Source organism: Gymnoscopelus microlampas (genome assembly GCF_963454915.1).
Source record: "Gymnoscopelus microlampas genome assembly, chromosome: 11".
Classification (NCBI taxonomy): Eukaryota; Metazoa; Chordata; class Actinopteri; order Myctophiformes; family Myctophidae; genus Gymnoscopelus; species Gymnoscopelus microlampas.
The window spans coordinates 48,352,911-48,366,995 of NC_139948.1; the positions used below are offsets into that span (position 1 = coordinate 48,352,911).

The following is a 14,085-nucleotide window of genomic DNA, read 5'->3' on the forward strand; positions in this document are numbered from 1 at the left end:
TGGCTCACAAAAAATGGTGAACCAGCATTCTCGATGAGGCAGCTGGAGGTTTTTACTGCTAACTGTCCGCCTGTTCATATGTTCGGGATCCAGGATGCCGACTCTAACCCAAAACAGTTTGAAGAGATAGCACGGAACATCGTGTTGACCATGAGGAGGTGTAACTTTCACTTTGAACACAAAGTGGTCACCACAGTGACCAACCTTATCCGCAGCGTGATCACTCTCTCAGAGGGCGCACTTGAACATGTGCCGCATGTAAACACTGTCCAGGTTCAAATCGATGAGCATAGAACCTACTATGCACACGCAGCAACTATGACATTGGTGACTAAACGCAAGTGGGCGCCACTGATCATGTATAGAAAGAATTTAAGGGTTTGCCCTGAACCAATGCTAAACTACACGTACTACAGTGTGAACGTGGTATTTGTGCAACTAGCAGCACATGGTGTGGAGAAAAGTGTCACGAGCCTGTTCAAGAATATGCAATGTTGGTCATTCACAGATTGCTAACTTAAATAAAGAAAGTACATATCACATGAAAATTGTATTTTGTTTATTTGTATTATTATTATAAACTCTTCCTGACATGTTTTCAGCTCGAACTGAGCTCGGTGCTGCTACCCAAAGCAGTACGCAATGCTCTCCTCCAGCTTCTGACAGCGACAGTTTGCTTTCTCTTCTTCCAGTAGAGCAATCCCAGTAATAATGCCAGCAATAATGCCAGCAACATAACAGCAATCAAGCAGCATCTTGCACTGTCTGGCAGGGGATCGCTCTTAGATCCCAAATCTCTGGTTCTCCCACCAGGTTCCGGCATGTCAATGCTTGTCTCATCATCTTTTACTTTTACCAGCATGGGGTGAGAGGACTCCTTCACCTTATGTTCTCCCCAAGTGTACATAACTGAAATGAATGAATGAGTTCTTACTCAAAAGCAAACACTTCTTAAGTCTCACACTGACCAAAATTACTGTGAATGACCAGGCTTCTTTTAAGCACCAAGTTTTGTACTGTTACAGTTGCAGTAAATGTTTATATTGTTTCTTTTTTGGTTAAGCTCCACCCTCTATACTTCCTTTCTGCCCAGCTAGTCAGAGGCAGGTCAGAGTGCTTTGTGTTCATGGCTGTGCCTCTGGCTGTGTTTTTTGTGAAGAAAAAACATGTGTGTGTGTGTGTGTAGCTACACTTCAGAGTGTGTTCTGAGGGGCCAGACTCGGAGGGATGGGTTTGTATTCCTCTTATGACTTTACTTTTTCTCCACTGTGGCATTAAGGTTAAAACAGTTACGTTAATTAAGAAAGACACACTAAGAGCTTAGAGTTAATGTTGTTTATTTTTAATTGATTCAATTATACAGTGAATTACAGCATTGCCACAGAAAGGTCAGATGGGTTGCTCTTGTCCAGTTTGCTCTCTCATCCTCCAGGAGAAAAATCGCTGCTCTAGTCCAGTTTGCTTTCTCTTCTTCCAGTAGAAAGTAAAGAAGAGTAATAATGCGACCAACATAACAACAACAGCAAAAGCAATCAAGCCGGATCTTGCACGCCCTGAGACAGTCTTGGTTCCATTCTCTCCATTCTCTCCATTCTCTCCATTCCTCCCACCAACTTCCGGGATCACAGTGTGTGGCTCAAGAGTGTATGTGACGTCTGGCAGGGGATTAACTGTAGTTACCTTCTCTCCATTCCGTCCACCCACTTCCGGGATCACAGTGTGTGGCTCAAGAGTGTATGTGACGTCTGGCAGGGGATAACTAGTAGTTGTTACATACAGCTGTATTGGCATACTGATCATCCCATGAGCATGACACTCGTACTTTCCTGCGTCTGGCAACCACACACTGGACAGCTTCATTGACAGGTTAGCAGAGAGGGATGTCCGGTCTTTGTACAATGGATTCAGAAGATCTGTACGCACACTTCCATTATGCAGGACATACACATACTCTGGCGTAAGGTCAGGTCTGGTCCACTCCACTGTTGTGTAGTCAGCATCAAAAGGTCTCTTAATTTGACAAGGAAGTGTTACATTATCTCCTTCTTGTACCAGGAGAGTATAGGACTCCATCTTCTTGTGTTCTCCTATTGCATATGTGCTCCATAGCATCAGGAAAGTATGGGAATAAACCCAAGTGTACATAACTTCTTGATGAATGAGTTCTTACTCACAAGCAAAAACTTCTCAACTCGCACAATGACCAAAATTAACGTGAATGACCAGGCTTCTTTTCAGCACCAAGTATGTCATTTTACAGTTGCAGTAAATGTTTATATTGCTTTTTTTGGGGGGTTAGGCTCCACCCTCTATACTTCCTTCCTGCCCCACCAATCAGATGCGGGGTCAGAGTGCTGTGTCTGACACAGCCAGAGGCACAGCCCTGCACACACAGTGCTCTTACTCAGCTCATGCTTTAGTCAGAATACCTCAAAACTGTCAAATGAACTGAGTTTGACCTTCAATCAGGTCAAACTGGGTTCTTTTTGACAATTTGGGGTATTATGACAACTGAGGGAAGCAACACACAAACACACAAATACAAATACACATTTTTTTGCACACACACTTTAGGTGTTCCCCTGTCAAAACGTGGGAATCTTCACCCCTCCCACGAACAGAATAGTGCGACCCTTCTTGCCATCTGTCCGAATCCTAGTGATGAAAAAGAGGAAAGGTACATTGACAATGAACTCCCTAACCCTTGTATCCTTCATACCAAACAGAGACAATCCAGTAGCAGCGGCAGCCACCGTGCCCTCCTCGTCCACCACCACCATGCACTTTTGCTTAGTTGTCCCAATTAAAGGCACACTCAATTTTTCCAAGGCTTCTCCCAGCTTCAGTTCGCATTCCATCCGCCACTTGGGCAACACCACTTCATACTGAGAAGCGCATTGGGCTAGGTCAAGGTCCAGGTAGGGCGTTATGTCCGACACTCTGTGCAGCAGTTCACACACGTTGTGAACCTCTAACCCCCTCCGAGGTATCAGAATATGCATGACAGCTTTGTCTTCGCCCTCGTAGGGCAGGTGCAGAACCCTGAAGAGTTGTTGGTCCTCCGTAATCCGCGTTGGGGTGTCATACTCCTCCTTGCGACACATGGCTTGGACTTGCATTTCAGAGTTTGGCTCGTAGAAGAAACTTTGGTCTTGAGTGTTAAATTTGTTAAATTTTGTCTTCCAAGTACCCTTGAAGTAAACTGCGTTCATTGCCACTAGTCTAGCGCCCTTAACATCATAGGAGTTCATCATGTTTTTGATCATGCCATTTGTATGTGTTTCGGCAAACTCATTTAACAGGTCAACAAGCTCCTTGCTCTCTAGATCAGACTTAATGGGTTTCACAACCACGTAGACGCACTGCCGATTGAGCAGCTCCATTAGCTCCTCAGGAATCTCTTCACAGTTGCAGCCCCACATTAAGTTGGCTGTCTTAGTTGAGCTTGAGTTTCCGATGTCGTCGTTCAAACCTCTGCGCCTGAGCGGCTCACCGGTCCACTCAGGGACAGGGACACCAGCTTTTTTTGCTTCTAGAAACTCATTGCGAAATAACGCCAGGGCCGCGACGCTGGTGAAGCCCAGCGGGCAAATGCAAATGTTATGGGTGCGCCCGTAAGCTTGCATTAGCTCCAATGACATCTTTGTGGCTTTGTCCATTGCTGCTGAAATGATGTCAGGTGTTGTGCTTCTAGAGCTAGATCAGGGACAACTCAGAGTCTTACACAGACCAATGTATACTTGAGCAACAGAGCTCTGTAGGAGCCGCCCCCTGTCTAACAGGATCCTGGCCATCTATTTAAGACTAGCGTTTTTGCTAGAGTGCACCTTAATGAAAAATTGTAATAGGGATGACTGTATAATATTTACACACCAGAGAGAAACAACAACCTTTGTTACTTGCAATTTGTGCTTTATTTAGTTCTTTCCTATGTTTTACAAGGATCTTTTTCTTTAGCCCAAGCACAAGAAAGTCTGTGGTGAAAAAAACGTACACCCCTTCCCCATATCTTGCTTGTTGGTGTCTCTTATGCTCCAAACTACGCAGGACACGGGTTTTGACCAGAGAGTGACAAAAACCATATATACATATCTTCCCACCTTTTATCACAATTTTCATGATCATTGATTCCATCAAAGAACACGATGCGATCTCCCACCACTGAACAGAACTTGCCCCATGTATTATGTGGGCGTTTTCCCTTGGTCTCCAATCTCTTCCAGGAGCGGCTCTCTGGGCTGAACTTCAGCAGATCATCGTAGTACGGGTTAGGGTTTGGTACCCTGTGTTCAACATTACGGCCACCAGCTAGGTACAGCTCCTCATCGTACACAAAAGCTGTAGTAAGGATGCGTTTTTTGTCAAAAGGCGATTCATAAAAGATTTTAAGCCAAGAGTTGGTCACTGTGTCAAATACCTTGACAATGTTGGTCATCCATTCGTTGCCACCAAACACAAACATCTCTGTCCCGATCATAGTAGAACAGCTGCCTTGTGCACCATGTGGTGATGGAGCGCTTGTTGCGCATAGTAGTGACCAGACCTTTGTTGCTGTGTCCAGCTTGTAGACATCATGGGTTTGTTCCTTTCTGTTCTGGTGTTTTTTTATTCCTCCATATACATACATGTCCTCTCCTGAGACACAGGCTGCATGGCCATATCTCCCAGTAGGAACAGTGCTGGAAGATTTGACTTTGGACCATTCCTTTGTGATGACATGAAAGGCGAAGAGTTCATGGCAGAGAGCTTCATCATCATCAACTACATCCTGGTAGATATCCAGGCCTCCGTAGATATACACGACATGTCCTACAAGTACAGCCGAGTGGTAGCGGTTGCTACGAAAACCCAACATGTTCACGTGGGACAAAGTCTTCCACAGTAAAAGCTTTGTGTCATAGACATGAACACGAGCTTCTGAAACATCTTCACAGTGACCTTCAAAGAAGTACACCTCTTGTCCTACTGTCACAGCAGGTGTACCTTCTTGTATCCTATGTCCTTTCTCACGAACTATCCAGCAAGACATTTCTTTTCAAAGTTAATTTTGTAGGTTTCTCTGACTGGGCAGGTGTTCTTCAAAGATGGTAATATCTTCTTTTAAAGTGAGTAAGGACACTCCCAAGTGTCTGTAGAACTTGAGAGCGCAGTGATTGGCCTAAGTGATTGAGCTTTTTTTCTTAAAAAAAAACCTTTCTTTTTTGAAAATATGAAAAGTATGTGAAAGTGTGCTCTGCTACTTTCTGTAGCGGGTTTACCTCAGGCCTTCTCGTTTAAAAAATCCCTGTATCCGAATACATATTTTGATGTATATGAGCTTTCCTCTCTGTGGTGTGTCCATCTGGTAACCTTTCCTTTTATAATAGTCATAATAAACATACATAAAACAAATATATTAGTGTGTTTTTTTTTGTTTTAGTTCTCTGTTTGGATGCTTGTAATACTTGTCATCTCTCGACCCCCCAACACACACACACACACACTTCCAAGTTGGTATTTTTTATGTCATTGTTTTTTATTATTATTACAACTGGACATATAAGCCTACAACAGTGCTGACTGAGTGGGCAAGGTTTTGCATAGAAGCAATGCTTCACCAGTACAAAACTCCGAGCAAGACTGGATCCAGGACAGTAGACTGGATAAATCTTTCAACACTGCTCTGGTTGCCGCACAGGGTCATGTTTCCAACTTTAACATCCTTGTAGCATCTCAGTTGTTTGATATTATCCTTGTCTTGTCTGAAGATGGTCTCCAACATGTGCTCCAATGGTTGGAGACAGATGGCCTCTGTGTACTTCCGCTTTAGAATCCAATGGCTTGTGTAACCCGGGTTGCTAATGTTCATCTCCTTCTTCATCTCCTCGCTCAGGATAAATTCCCCGTCTTGGCACTCAGTCCTCACTGCTACTTCAAGTTTTGTCTCCTTTTCATCCACAACTCCATGGTCTTTGAATATAAGGTGCCTCACAGACACATTGCGGAATCGCTCGATCATACTCAGTTGCAGCTTGCTCACATGTAAAACGTTCCGCAACCCGCCTGTCTCCGCGTCTCCTCCTGCCATGTACATTAGGTCTGTTGTGAGCCTACATCTGGTGAGTTGAACGGTACGATTCGGACCGAGTAGATTGCAGGTTCTGAGCAAGGTTCGCTGAGAGAACTCACAGACCTGAGAACTCACAGACCTGAGTTCTATGATCATTGCGGCCTTGAAGCTGTAGCCGCATTTCATCTCCAAAAGTGTTTCCTTGGTGAACGAGGCCAAGTCTATGCCTAGGTTGAAGTTGCAGTACAATAGGTGTTCAGACATTTTACGGAAGGCTGCAAAGACTGCAAAGGTCAGCAAAAGAGATGCAGTGTCATGCATCCTCTGCTGTTTAAAGTTATTGTATTCCATGGCCAGCTTCTCGTATACCTCGATCCCATCCTCGAAGGCCTCGTTACCTTTAGTCAGCATATAGAAGATGTCGCTGTCAGGTATAATATTGAAGGGATCTCTGTGTCTCTCTAATAATTGAGTGGGATCCTTCACTGCCTTTATTTTTTTATCCTTAAGGATGCACAACGCGATACGGTCCACTACCACATAGGTACACACAAGCGATGCATGCTCCTGCATCATGTGGTGCTGCACAAACTCACTTGCCTGTAGCTCTCCTGTGACCACTGTAAAACAAGTCACTTTGTTCTGGTCAAAACCTGCTTGGTAATTTGCACGTGTGACTGCCATTGTTTCCGTTACTGTTTTTCAATGAGCTTTCTGTTCTGGTACTGCAAGAATGCCTAAAAGTCTTTTTAAGTGCAACAGACCCCTCCTACCCCAGCACACACACTCAATGCTGCCCTTGTTAATGTATCTCTTGTCCAATGCACCCCTTTGTGGTGTGGCGGAAGTTCTGTGTCACATGACCATAAAGAAAGTACATACCCACATGAAATTTGTAATTTCTTTATTATTATTATTATTATTACCCTTATTATTATTATTATTGTTATATACTCTTCCTGACGTGTACAGGATTTATGAGACATGGCAGTGTAACAGTGTGAACAAGATTGTCATACTTTTTATTTTACACAGAAGTAGGGATGATCCAAGCACCCCTCTTTCTTTGGGTCTTCATTGATCATGATATATTTTTACAATGTGTATATGATACATAAAAATCCTCAAACTTTTCCTCCTGAAAAACAATATCAGTTCCATTGGGCACACCACTGGCTGAGTTTGTTGAGTTGGCTTCACCACGCTCGAAGGAAGCCTCCTCGCTGCGATCGACATCTTGGAAGGTTTTGCTCAAAATGTAGTATAGCAAATTCTCAATAGCTGCCCAGACCACTATCTCTTCGTTCCGACACAATGATTGTCTTTGGATGTGTTCGTTGGCATGCTGACCAAACACCACCATTGTCGTTTTGTCAATCAGGTTCGAGCTGCGCAGTGTAAAAGTCACCTTGTCGCTCGAGCTGGCTGAAGCCAAGCCGGTTCTCTTGAGATCTTGTTGCACAGCAAAGTAGAAATCATCCAAGCTCTCATCTATGGCATGCCAAAAAACGCTTTTCCTCAATAGTTCTATGTTCAAAAACTGTTTGAGCTCCGGGAAAGGGGTACAACTCATACACAGCGTTGTGGGTCCTCGTCCATTCAGAAGGAAATTAAGATGAAATTCTAGCTGCAGTATAAACCTAGGCAACTTCCTCCCGTCTGTAACTATTCTCCTAACCAAGGAGGCCATGAGAGGTTTCAGAAACCTCAATGAGTTAGAGGTTTTTTCCTTTGCCTCGAGCAGATATGATGGAAGGTCAGGTTGCAACGAAAGAGTATGAACTATGCTTTCACTTTTCTTCTCCGTTTTGTGAGTCACACCGGCGTACGTCTCAGTCCTGGTGGTGGATTCCGACTCAGTCTCATCAATGCGGCCGAAGGATTCAAGCAGTGTGTAATACATCAAAGAAGTTAGATCAGCCCATACACTTTCCGCTTGGACCATGGCCAGTGAGTACCTTTTGATATCTTCAGTTGCGCCTTTCCCAAACGTAAAACACATGCGTTCTGTTGTAGGACTCAATGTTTTCCAGAATGTCACATGATAGTTCTCTCTGTCACAGTCGCAGGATTGAGCTGCAAACAAGCCGGCTTCTTCTAGATCTCGGCGTAAGGCAGAGGCAAATTCTTTGCAGCTATTCTTCAAAGCTGATGCTAGCTTACCATGTTCGGGGAAGTCTTCAGGTCTAGTTTCAATATCTCTCAGAACATTTTCAAACCCTAACTCACCAGGAGTCACTTGCAGGAGTCCTCCTGTGAAGATATTCACGTGAACTCCCCATACCATAAAAAATTCAGGGACCTTTGTCATGCCTCTCATTAAAACGCCTGTAAGACCTTTGAAGGCACTGGTCAGCTTTTCCATGACTGTGTATGGATGCAGATGGATGAGGGTTGTATATGTGGTACTGCAAGAATGCCTAAAAGTCTTTATAAGTGCAACAGACCCCTCCTACCCCAGCACACACACTCACTCTGACCCATTACTAATAAATAAAATGTACACTTGTCAGGATGGCCGAGTGGTCTAAGGCGCTGCACTCAAGATGCAGTCTCCTTGGAGACATGGGTTAGAATCCCACTTCTGACAGTATTTATGCCCCAGTACCCCAATTCAGAAAAAGACACTTTTCTCACACACTCAGCCAAGAAGTACACCCGCACACACAGCACTCTGCCCCGCCGCAACAAAAAGAGCCACATGACGTTTTCATTCTGTTTATTTTTATTGTTATTATAAACTCTCTGTCACAGAGACAGAAGTAACAATAAGTAGTGTCCTAATTTTCAGAGCAACTCCATGGGCACTCCATATATCGCATACACATATCATATAAATCATTATACATAATACATTTTACAAGGTGAACTCATGAAGCACTCGATCCGTCCACGTTGATTCCCTATTGCTGTTTGTCACTGTTAACACATTTTTTCCACGATCGAAGGATCCTTCCTTGTTGCGCTCAAAATCTCCTAAGGCTTTTGTCAGGAAGTAATATGTGATATCCTCCATATCAGCCCAAACTCGTTTCTCTTCACTCCGACCAATCGAGTGCCTTCGGATGTTTTCTGTTGTGGCCTCGTTGAAGTGTAATGTTGTTGTCTTCAATTTCATGTTGCAGCAGAGGGAAGTGAAAAACACCTCATCGCAAGACAGAGCAAAAGGCAGGCCGGTTGTACTGAGATCTTGGTGAACAGCAGAAGAGAAATCATTGCAGCTCTCTTGCAAGAGGGATACAATTTTATCTCTCACGGTGTCTACGTTCCTCAACATCTGTTCCAACTCGGGGAAAGGGCTGTGAGCAATCTTCAGGGCTTTAGGTCCTGTGACAAAATTCACTCTTAAAGATAGCATCACAGTCACTTCAGGTAACATCCTCCCCTCCATAACAATGGTCTTAATCAAGGCAGCCATGACAGGTTTAAACCAAGTTTTCTTTCTAGGTGTTACGTGCACGAATGGAACAGGCAAGTCAAGAGGATGAAATGGGCCTAATCTCTTGATATAGCCATTTCCCGGTTGGTAGATGCAGTAGAGGTATTCCAGTAGACAGTAATGCATCAGTGAATCTAGATCATCCCAGACCTGTTCCACTTCAACCATGGCCAGTGAGTGCCTTCTTATGTGTTTGGTTGCCTCAAGGTCAGAGCCGTACCCGATCCACTTGTTTATCTCTCTAATGCTTCTAAACTCAACTGAGAATGTCACCCGTCTGTTTTCCGTTGTGCGAATCCAGGGGTAGGTTTGGGTTTCAGAGCCAAACACACCAGAGTTCAATAGACTTCTGCGCAGTACAGTGATAAATTCTTTACAGCTGGCTTCCACCTTACATTCAAGTTTAGAGCATCTTTGGAGAAAACTGGGCTCACTCTTGATTGTTTCAAAAACGTCTTTTTGCTCTTTGTTGTCGTATCTATGTGTGTATCCTGTGAATCCTGTGATGATGTCGGTGTGAATTGCAAATTGTAGTCTAAACTTAAAGTGGTGGTTCATGTACATCTTTCTCATCATAACTCCTAAATAAAATTTCACCACATCAGTTGGCAGTGCTTCCATATTGAGGGTGATATGGGAGAATGACAGACTTTTGTAACATTTCAGTTCAGTATATATGCATACCCCATCATCATCATCATCATCATCATCATCACCATCATCACTATCATGATATACCAGAAGGCTGAACAAATTTGTTGTGTTTTTTGCACCTACATGAATGAATTTTCATTCTTGTGCAACAGCCGGACAGAGGCTGGATCCAGGACTCTCCACAGGATGAATCTTTTTAGCCCGTTATGAGTTCCGGAAAGTGTCACTGACCCAACTCTCACGTGCTGGGTGTTTCTGAGGTTGTGAAAATTACCCAGCCTGAATACTGTCTCCATCAATTGCTCCAGTGGGTGGAGACCAACGGATTCTGTGAACTTCTGCGCTAGTGTCTTGTAACTGACAGGCTGGCAAGAAATGTTCATCTCGGTCTGCGTATCATGAGAAACCAAAAATCCCCCCCCCCAAACATCCTCTCCCTTAACACATCCCGATGCTGCAATTGCTACTGATTCAACTGATGGGAGTGCATAGAGACCCGGTGTGAAATCAAAATGAGAAACTGGGTCAAAACGGTATCGCTCGATCATGCTCAGCTGCAGCTTGCTCACGTGTAAAACGTCCCGCACCCCGCCTGTGTCCATACCTCCTCCGGCCATGTACATGAGGTCTGTTGTGAACCTACATCTGGCCAGGGCCAAGTTAGGGTTCCTTGAGAGCAGATCCCTTGGTCTGACGAAGGGTGAGGGCATGCTGTTGGTGTGCCCTTTGGCAGCCTGCTGACATGGTTCAATTTTCATGGCAACCTTGAATCCACTGCCATGCTTCATTTCCAAGAGGGATTCCTGGCTCAGGGAGCTCATGTCTATCCGGAAGTTGAAGTACACCAGCTGGTCTGACCTTTTGCGGAATGCTGCAAAAACCGCAAATGTCAACAAATAAGAAGCCAACTCATACATTTCCACAGTCAAATAAACCTTGTATTCTGAGAACAGCTTGTTGTACACCTCTATCCCATCCTCAAATACCTCTTCCCCTTGAGTCAGCATGTTGAATATTTCGTAGTCTCGGATAATTCTGAGACGCTCAAGTGGCTCATGTTTGTTCAAACTCTCAATTTTGCTGTTTTTCATTCGAACAAACTCTGTGTTCAAATTTTCAGCAAAAAGGCTGTCTGAGGTGATACTGTCTACAACCACATAGGTACAGGCGATAGAGGCATGATCCTTGATCTTTTCCCTAACCTGCAGAAACTCCTGTGACTGGAGCTTTCCGATGACTGTGGTAAAACAAGTCAGTTTCAATGGATGAAAACCTGTTTCTCCCATTGTGGCCTTGGATATCTCTGTGGACAGGCAAGGATAAAGATTGTTAGTAATTATTGTTTCATTTTGTTATAGTGCATGCCAAAAATCCTGAAGGGGGGCATCAACAAGTGTCATTTGGTAGCGGTGGACAAACAGGTTGACTTAACATTGCCTCCCACAAGTATATCTGCAGCTACTATGCCACGCCCCCCATGGTGAAGACATGTTGGCAGGCAATATATATATAGATCTCTGCCTTATTAGCTTTTCTGCAAGATATTTGAGCTGAATCTTAAGTGAAAGAAAAAACATGGTCATCAATGTCTTTGATTCCAAAGGAAGTATAGAGCTTAACCAACAAAAACTACTGCAAATGCAAAGGGCCCCACTTGGTGCTGAAAAGAAGCCTGTTACATTTTGGCCAGTGTGCCACTTGAGAAGTTTTTCTTTTTGAGTAACAACTCTGGTTAATTGAAATTATGTACACTTGGGTTTATTTCCATAATGTCCTGATGCTATGGAGCAGCATCACACATGCAATAGGAGAACACAAGGTGATGGAGTCCTCTCATACAATGCTGGTAACAGTAGGAGACAATGTAACACTTCCTTGTCAAATTGACACACCTTTTGATGCTGACAATACAACAGTAGAGTGGACCAGACCAGACTTTGAGCCAGAGTATGTGTATGTCCAGCATGATGGAAGTGTGGTTACAGATCTTCTGAATCCATTGTACAAACACCGTGTATTACCATTTTTTCATATTGCTCAAATGTTGAGTCTACACCCGAGAATTGTGACAGCCCTCTCTGCTGAGGATTTGTCTCAAGGTAACCTGTCAATGAAGCTGTCCAGTGTTCAGTTGTCAGACAAAGAAGAGTACAGGTGTTACGTTCCTGCCTCTGGTTCAATTGATGAGAACACTGGCTTAGAGTGGCTTTTGCCAACATGCAGCTGTATTGTCACACTGCTCTTCATCTCGGAGAGTGGTCTAAAAAACGGAGAGAATGGAACTACAAGTGGTCACCTACCACACATCAACTACACTCTTGAGGAACACGGTCACCTACCACACATCAACTACACTCTTGAGGCACACCCAATATTCCCGGAAGCTGGTCAAAAGAACAGAGATCATGGAACTACGACTGTCACAGCCTCTGCACAAGCTGGATTGGTTGCTGTTGCTGTTATGTTGGTCGCATTGTTACTCTCATCCTTACTGGGATTTCTCTGCTGGCAGAACAGAAAGCAAACTGGACAAGAGTGGCGTTCAGAAAGCATATCTCAGGAGTGTATGAGTGTAATGCTGTAATTCACTGTTTAATGTGATAATGGAAGTAATTAACACCAAATGATAATAAACAAGATTTGCTCTAACCCTAAGTGTGGTTTTCTTAATTAACCTTGTAACAGTTTAGCTTTGATGTCCTTTAGAACACCGGCCACTCCGACATTGAACTACAAATGTTCAGGTCAGACTGAGTTCCTGAGTTTGTGAGTTCATTTGAGAGATTATGTGTATCTACACACACATATATAAATATAAAGAACTTTGAATGCATTGGTAGAAAGTTGTTCCTTCACCTTCTCCATGAATGGGTATGAAAGCAGATGAATGATGGTTGTAGATGTGGTAATGCAAGCCTAACAGACTGTGTAAGACTGTGCAACACCTTCCCCCACTATAAGATCATCATCATCCTCATCATCATCATCTCAGTCATCAGTATAAGATACCACAAGGCTCTATAAGACAATCTAGGATAACATGCACAGAAGAATCAGCAATGCATTTACAATGGAGACCCGTTACTGAAGGTGCACTTCACCAATGAGTAGATGTAGTAGAGTAGAGATGGATAGGATGAAGAGACGCTGGCGTTTCGGGTACGAGCGGAGCAGTCTGCAAATTCAGACCTCTAAGCAAAGGGTGCAAACACCACTTGAACAATGTCCTGTTCAGCAACCAACGGATCGGTCAAAAGTTACTGCAACAAAGACAACAATTGCTCAACGGAATGCAGTAGTCCAGAAGTTTGTGGATGAAAATGACAAGCTTACAGAATGTGTCAACTCACATGCCAACGAGGAACTGGAAGATTCAAATATAGGGACACTAGCAGGTGTAACACCATATTTTCAACTCAAGGACTTGACTCCAGCAGGTGTAACAGTGTATTGTTCGAACACTCAGCTCTCAGTCCCAGCCATCCCCCAGCTCTGTGAAACAAAAGAGCTTTCAAACCTTGGGTTTTACAACGTGGGGCAAACATGCTATATGAACTCTATCCTGCAGAGCCTTCTGACTTTGAAAACATTCAGGGATGAGCTTCACCTTCAACTTAACAACTACTGTTGTACTGTTTTAAGTATAGTCCCTGAGGCTGAAATACTGTGTCTTTTGGTGAGTGTTGACCTGTCACGTTTCTGCAGTGATGTGGACTTTAAAAAAAAAATCTTGAAGATCTTCAAGTGGAGGATCTCAGAGGGCAAACAATATGGGACATTTCGTGACAACGAGCAAAAGGACGCCCATGAGTTCCTAGTCTGTGTGCTGGAACAGCTTAGGTCTCAGTACCCCAGTCTGAAGGCAGCAACACAGACGTACACCTGTCCTGTTAAGGCTCACCTGAGCTTTTTGATGTGCAACACCCGGACCTGTGAAGGATGT

General features: G+C 43.9%; 1 protein-coding gene across 1 annotated transcript; it reads right to left on the reverse strand.

Annotated features, from left to right (window-relative positions):
* Positions 1–2,585: 2,585 nt before the first annotated feature.
* On the reverse strand, positions 2,586–4,477 carry LOC311054819 (neuroserpin-like; the record flags this gene model as incomplete). The annotated part of the gene is made up of 2 exons (XM_084070821.1): positions 2,586–3,696; positions 4,101–4,477. The coding sequence occupies 2 exons, from the start codon at positions 4,475–4,477 to the stop codon at positions 2,586–2,588; spliced, it is 1,488 nt and encodes a 495-aa protein (XP_083926947.1).
* Between the last annotated feature and the right edge of the window lie 9,608 nt (positions 4,478–14,085).